At 45.5% G+C, this 7,898-nt stretch overlaps 1 protein-coding gene across 1 annotated transcript in view; it reads right to left on the bottom strand.

Moving 5' to 3' along the window:
• The window catches only part of Pitpna (phosphatidylinositol transfer protein alpha), a 44,057-nt gene that overhangs the window by 19,243 nt on the left and 16,916 nt on the right, over positions 1–7,898 (bottom strand). Inside the window, exons 4-5 of the mRNA XM_005349543.2 lie at positions 5,643–5,734; positions 1,020–1,027 (exon numbers count right to left, since the gene is read on the bottom strand). Of these exons, the coding sequence (XP_005349600.1) occupies positions 1,020–1,027; positions 5,643–5,734 (100 nt within the window). The remainder of the gene's footprint in view (positions 1–1,019; positions 1,028–5,642; positions 5,735–7,898) is intronic.

A 7,898-nucleotide genomic window follows, 5' to 3' on the forward strand; every position in this document is an offset into this window, starting at 1 on the left:
GTTCCAGGACAGGCTCCAAAGCCACAGAGAAACCCTGTCTCGAAAAACCAAAAAATAAAAAATAAAAAAAAAATAACTTAGTTAACAAAAAGGTTGGCACTGGGGGGTCACCACCTCCCATTACTGGGGATCCCACAAGCCTGTAGCTATGAGATTCCAGCTGACCTGACAACAGCCGCCACGCCTGGATGGTCCCAGGACTAAGTCTGTTCACACATATGATCACCTGAGTTTCCAGAAAAGCGTAGGTGACTTGGCTGAGGCTACAGAGCTATCTATCACACAGTGAGGTCAAAAGTCCCGTTTGACAGAGTTTAGAATTCAGCAATCTTCCATTTTACCTTATGCACAGCATGCAAATATAACCAGTAGCCTAAAGTCTCCTAGCTGTGGAAGTGTTCATGCTGGCCCCTTTCCTGCAGTAAGCCCTCTGTTGTGGCTAGCCCTCCACACTAGTTTTGTCCCCTTCCCTTGGTGCTTTTAAAAAAAATGCTAACACCTGTTCAAAAAAATTTAGTAAAAGGAGCTACATGAAGGAGGAAAAGAGCCCATTGTTCCCTGACAGGGATTAGTTCTACAGCAGAGACATGAATTTGAGGGATTATGCTGAAGAAGAGTGAGGGCTTGGGGAACAAGGGGCTAGTTCTGGAAGAGCAAGCTTGGTGATGTCACAACATTGCCAATGGTCAGTGCTCAGTGGGGTCAAAGGATGCTAAACTTGGATAGGAATGTCACATTTAGGCTGGCTGTACAGCACGGGGTAGGCATGACCCAAGGGAACAAGGAAGAGCCTCAACTAATTCTGAACCTCTGAGACCCAGAGTCAACGCAGCTAAAGCATTGACTAGCAAGATCAACATCAGCAACATCAACATCAGCAAAGGGAGCCCCAGCATCACCTGAGGGGAACAAGAGAAGAGCCAGGACATCTAGTGCAGGTACACTTTTATTTATCCTTTATTATAAATCATCTAGAACTCCAGTCCTTCTACCCTCCCACCCCTGCTGGATATACTTACTGTAATCACTGTTCCACGGCAAAGACATGGAAAAAAGAAAGAAAGAAGATTAATAAAGGTGAACAGACTATGAAGAGTAAAGACTTCTCCACTCCCCATGACTTCCCCATAGTGACCTCTAGACCCCAGCTTGCAATAGGAAAGCCTCAGTGCATCAACCTCCCCTTCCCCAAATTCATTCAAAGTCCCAAGTGACCAAATCTGGGATTTAATTAAGATGACACCCATATGGGCTTCTTAGGATTCTCTCTGATAGAACAAGGGATGTTCTCTGATCAGCTGAGACCCTGAGGCCCAATCAATCTCCCAGGAGAGAATTACTTGGGTGCCCCTGCCTCCTGGGGGACACAGAAAAGGGTCTTTTGAGCCAGGTTATCTTTTAATGGTGGCACCCTTCCTCACACTGTAACCAAACCTCGCGTGCTCCATGCTTCTGCCGCGGTAATGCGATCCCTCGGAAAGCACAGGTCAATTATTTATCAGAGAAAATGACTGCAGCTGCCATGTCACTGGGGAAGAGCCCAGCTCTCCTCCTGATGACAGTTCAGTTCATTCTGTACCCTACCTCGTGTGCGATCCCAATTTCTGGTAATGCATACTGCTCTTTTTGGAGTATACAGAGGGCCAACAAACTCCATCACTCCAAAACCAAACAAAACAACGAACAAAAGGTAAAACTAACACTCGTGCGAAGGAATTGGGAAGCTAGCAGCATGAGGGCTATAAGTCACCGTGTGGCACAGAGCCTTAAAGAATGTCAGTAATTTCCCCGAGCCCAACCAAAGGCACCAGATTAGGGCTAAACCAGCAATTCCTCGACTAGCATCTTGAGAAAGTCATGTGGGGAACAACAGAATTGGTACAAATATGCATCCAAAGATGCCAGTCTGGCAGGGACTCTGTCACACTGTCACAGAGACAGTAGCTTCAGGCTGGCCAGGTGTGATGATCCTGGCCATTAAGCTTCTCCAACCAGCTACCATATTCGTACTCCACATTCTCTAAGACACCCTCTCCTACTCTGCCTCTGTAGGACACAAGAATCTGCTCCCCTAACCAAGCTGACTGCTTGCACCATCACACCGTGTTATCCTAGTTTTAATTTCATTTCCACGTGGAAGATTCCCAAGAGACAAAAGGTCCTGATCAGCAAACAGTATCTAGTTTGAGGCATAATTCTGTATTTCACTGTAACTGCAGCTTCCTGAATGCTGGGTTCCAGTTTCTTAGGGGGATATTTGCAAGCCTGACTGAGTGGTACTGCCCACTGCTGAGGGAGAAGGCAGAGACCTATTTCTCCCCTTCCCATTTCCATTGTCAGCTTCAGGAGAAAAGAGATGGAAATAAAGTAAGAGAACAGAAAGACTTGACCAATGGAGCTCCTGAACCTGTTTTCATGGCCCAGAATAGGGCTGGAGCCATCCCAAAGGCCAGGGGAGAGATGACTCCATCTCCTTTCTCTACCTTTCCTCAAACTTAGATGTACTTAGGCCAAACTAAAACGCTGGCACTAATAACTTCTGTCCCATCAGCCTCCAGGGAGGATTAGAAAGAAGCCCCCTCCTCTGTTCTGTCTCCTATTTTTAAAAGAGGAGGTACACAAATGAACAGGTCTAGGAGTCAGCACATTCTTCAGTATCGAGTGCATTCTACTAGGAAGTTGGCACTACTAAGAAAGTAGCCCCCACCCAAAACTGCCATGCCCACTGCAGCACATACTCCCAAGCAGACAATGGCATTCCTCAGTTGGCACAAGCTATGTACCCAGAAACCCAAGCTACGTTTGCCTCAAGCTGACTAAGGTTCTTACGATGCACGTTCAACGTGACTATTAGACATCAAGTAAAGTCACCTTTGTTCCTATACCAGACACACCCTGCCACACCTCACCGTCTTTTTTTTTTTTCCTATCTAGTTTGCTATGCTGGAGATCAAATCCAGAGCCTTGGGCTAGGGTAAGCACTTTAAAACTGAACTACACCCCAAATCTGATCTGGGCTTTTGGGGGTGGGTTTATAGGGAGGAATGGGAACATGAGGGGTTTGGGGTTAATACAGAGTCTTTTTACATAAACCAGGACTGGCCTTAAATTTGCAGAAATCCGGTTGTTTCCCAGATGCTAGGATTACAGGATTGTGCTTCCACGCCTGGCTCTTGCACATTGCTCTTCAAAATCATGAATCCAAGCTTAGCATGGTGCTACAGGCCTATTATCCAAGCACTTGGAAGGTATGAAGCAAGGAGGATCAGGAGTTCAAGGCCAGTACCAAAATTTAAGGCCAGCCCAGGCTACTTAAGATCTTCTTTTAACCCTGTCTCGGGGAAAAAAAAAAAAAAAAAAAAAAAAAAAGATCTTCTTTTAGGACTGGTAAGATGGCTCAGTGGTTAAGAGCACTGGCTGCTCTTAGCAGGGCGGTGGTGACACACACCTTTAATCCCAGCACTTGGGAGGTGGAGGCAGGAGGATCTGTGAGTTTGAGGTCAGCCTGCTCAACAAGAGTTAATTTCAGGGGGCTGGAGAGATGGCTCAGTGGTTAAGAGCATTGCCTGCTCTTCCAAAGGTCCTGAGTTCAATTCCCAGCAACCACATGGTGGCTCACAACCATCTGTAATGAGGTCTGGTGCCCTCTTCTGGCCTGCAGACATACACACAGACAGAATATTGTATACATAATAAATAAATATTTAAAAAAAAAAAAGAGTTAATTTCAGGATGGGCTCCAAAGCTACAGAGAAACCCTGTCTGGGGGCGGGGAGAGAGGGGGTAAGCACTGGCTGCTCTTCCAGAGGTCCTGAGTTCAATTCCCAGCAACCACATGACGGCTCACAACCACCTATAGTGAGATCTGGTGCCTTCTTCTGGCCTGCAGGAATACGTGCAGGCAGAAGACTGTATTCATAATAAATAAATCTTTAAAAAAAACAACCTTCTTTCAAACATGCACACACTCAATTCTAAGCACATAACAGCTTCCTGTTCAGTGAAGACAGTAGTGATATTTGCATTTTCAGTTACAACAACAAAACTGTCCACAGCCTACATTCCACCATTGATTGTGTATCTCCTGATACACAATCCTGATAAAAGGTACTTGAACCTATATAGGGCCATGGAAGACTGGAGTGGGCAATGACTTCAGTTACTCCCAAAGTCCACAAGATAAGAACACACCTGGGTCACATAAGGATTATGCCTATCAGACACAATTTAGGGAATAAACAGAAAACAGCCAGTGAAGCAGGACAGGTGAGCAAAGGCTGGTAGGACCAGAGCCAGTTACCTGTACCAACAAATGAAGGCTAGCAGGAGCAAAGAACCACGACCTTGAAGGGGGGTTCAGTGGACATTTAGGGCTCCCTGGCATGTGCATCAGTGCCAGCATAGTCTAAGAAACCTATTCCTAAGCCAGGGGTTGTTGCTCATATCTGTAACCTCAAACAAGAGGTTGCTACAAGTTTAAGGCTAACTGGGGCTATACAACAAGTTCTAGGCTGCTGAGCTACAGGCTGAGACCCTTCCTAAGAAAGGAAGGGGAAAGAGAGAGGGAGAGAGATGGGAAAGGGGTCGATCTCTAGATAGTCCCTCAGACCTCAGAATCTTGGAAAGCTGAGTCCATGCTACTCAGAAGGAATCCCAGAATGTGTTCTAGAATAGAAAGTATCTGTGCAGAGGCTCCATTCTTTCCTTTCTGAAACTCAAGACCAGATAGGATTTGGCCCCCCTGCTACATAGTAAACTTCCTATGTAGACCAGGCTGGCCTCAAAAGCACAGAGATCCAACTGCCTCTGTCCCATAAGTGCCAGGATTAAAGGCGAGCATCACCAAGTTCAGTGTGTCAGATATTTCTGATCTGTAGTTTATAAAATTCATGGATGCAAAGCCCACTACTGGCCAGCTAAAGATTCATATGATAGGTTATTATGCTGCTATTATAAATATTAAGAAACAATAGGAGTGCTGGAGAGATGGCTCAGTGGTTAAAAGCATTTGCTGCTATTGCAGAGGACCTGGATTCAGTTCCCAGCACCCACAAGGTAGCTAGTTCATAATGATGTGTGACCCTAGTTCTAGGTGATCCAATACCTTCTTCTAGCTCTGTAGGCACCAGGACTGGACATGGTACAAAAACATACATATGGGCAAAACAACATACATATCAAAAAAAAAAAGCAACCTAAACTTGAAAAAAAAAATATCAGCAATTTTTTGCCAGGTAGTGGTGGTGCACAACTTCAATCCCAGTACTTGGGAGGCAGAGGCAGGCAGATCTTTGAGGCCAGTCTGGTCTATGGATCAAGTTCTAGGATAGTCAAGGCTACACAGAGAAATCCTGTCTTGAAAATCAAAAACAAAACAATCAAAATTGTCAAAGTAACCCAAATTAGAGGGGTTTATTCTGTGCTGTCTCTGGCTATGACTATCAATTTAGGTAAGCAGTATGGATAACACCAACACACCTATCCAAGCCTTAGGGAGCCTCCTTTAGGGAGCCCCCTTCATCCCTCCACTGGCTTATTCTAAAAAGTAAACACAAAGCCCTGGCTCATCCTACCTCCAGTCTTACTATCCACTTCTGTCCACCTTGGGTCCACATCTCAGCTCTGAGCAGCTCTGTACTCACCGGTTCTGCAGTAAGGGTAGGCATTCCAGGCTTTCTCATGTATATTCAGGGCTCCTTCTGGGGCCAGCATTCGAACAAATGTGGGTACTTTGCTGTAGCAAAAAAAGAGGTTATGAGCAAAAAAAAATGGAGGCAAGATAAAGTAGGTAAAAGGTTTGCACCACAGTCTTCAGCTCACAGCTCCTGCCTTTCAGTGTCTAAGTTGATAAGTACTTTTCCACAAGATAAGCAGGCTACTGTGTTTAAGAAGCCACCTGCCAGAGCTTGACACCTGGGTTTGACCAGCCACAGATAGCACCAACACCTGCTCTGACCACTCACCATAACCAAAGGCTTAGGAGATCCCAGGCTGCCTGCTGACACTTTACAGACATTTCTTCCTCATTGTAGTTTCCCAGAGCCCACTGGAAAGCAGTACAGCCAGGATTCAACTCACCAGCCTGGGTCTACTGCTGGCGGGGGCCAGCTAACTAACTTAGAACGTGGGCTCCAAGGGCTGGGAAGACGGCTCAGTCAGTAAAGTACCTCCCTAAGTTTGGAGCCCCAGCACCCACATAAAAAGCTAGGTATAGTAGCACTGGTAACCCCAGTGTTTGGGGTAGGGACGGAGACAGGAAGATTCCTAGAGATCACTGGACAGACGGTCTAACCAATTAGTTCAGTTAGAGATCCTACCTCAGAGAGTAAGTTGGGGCTAGGAGCAGTAGCACACTCCTTTAATTTCAGCACTCAGGAGGCAGAAGCAGGTGGATCTCTCTGAGTTTGAGGCCAGCCTGGTTTCAGGCCACCCAGGGATACATCTTTTAGGTAATAGAGGAAGGCACCCAATGTTGCCCTCTGACCTCTGCCTACACATACATACATAGTAGTATGATATTCAAACCATCTGGTCTCTTTTCCTAAGTTCTCGGAAAACAAGGAGGCCTTATAGTCATTGACCTCCCAGGAGAAGTACTTCCTTCTCCCTTCCTGCTTCTCCCCTGCTCCTGTGTTTGTCTCTGTCTCCTCCCCTGACACAGAGTCTCATGTATCCTACACTGGCCTCAAACTTCTCTGCCTCTAACACCACCACACGCAATGTACATGGTGCCAGGTATTGAAGCCAGGGCCTTGGCATGCTAGGTAAGCATCCTACCAACTAAATTACATATACAACCCTTCTTTTAAAGGGCTGAAGAGATGGCTCAGTGGTTAAGAGCATTGCCTGCTCTTCCAAAGGCTCTGAGTTCAATTCCCAGCAACCACATGGTGGCTCACAACCATCTGTAATGAGGTCTGGTGCCCTCTTCTGGCCTGCAGACATACATACAAATAGACTATTGTATACATAATAAATAAATAAATATATATATATTTTTTAAAGTAGTTTCACTCTGTAGCCCAAGTATGCAAGGTGGTTTCTGTCAACTTGACACAAACCTAGACATATCTGGAAAGAGGGACTCTTGATTAACAAAACACCTCCAAAAGATTGGCCTGTGGGCAAGTGAGTAAGACACTTTTCTTGATTGATGGTTGATGTGGGAGGGCTCAGCTCAATGTGGGTGGTGCCATCCCTGGGCAGGTGGTCTTAGATGTTAAAAAAACAGACTGAGCAGGGGGCTGGAGAGATGGCTCAGAGGTTAAGAGCACTGGCTGTTCTTCCAGAGGTCCTGAGTTCAAGTCACAGCACCCACATGGTAGTTCATAACCATTCACAATGATATATGGTGCCTTCTTCTGGCCAGCAGGTGTACATGCATACAAAACACTGTATACATAACACTGTATACATAACGCTGTATACATAATAAATTAAAAAAACAGACTGAGAAACCAGTAACCTATACAGCCTCTGCTTCAGGTGCTACCTTCAGGTCCTTATCTTGAGTTCCTGCCCTGACTTCTCTTGATGACAGACTATAATGTATGAGGTGAAATAAACCCTTTCCTCTTCAGGTTATTTTGGTCACAATGTTCATCACAGAAAAAACAAACAAAAAACACCCTACCTAGGATCCAAGCTACCCTTGAACTCACTATGTAGCCAAGGCTGGCCTTAAACTTAGATGCCCTTGTCTTCTGTTTTGTTTTTCAGGAGAGGGTTTTTTTTTGTAACTTTGGCTATCCTGAAACTCGCTCTGTAGATCAGGCTGGCTTCGAATTCACGGGGATCTGCCTGTGTCTGCCTCCGAAGTGCTGGACTTACAAGTATGCACAGTCATACCTAAATAATATTTTCTTCTCTCCAATTTCTCCACTGTTTTTTTTTTCTTT

The sequence above is a fragment of the Microtus ochrogaster genome, chromosome 7, assembly GCF_000317375.1.
Source record: "Microtus ochrogaster isolate Prairie Vole_2 chromosome 7, MicOch1.0, whole genome shotgun sequence".
In the NCBI taxonomy this organism is placed as follows: Eukaryota; Metazoa; Chordata; class Mammalia; order Rodentia; family Cricetidae; genus Microtus; species Microtus ochrogaster.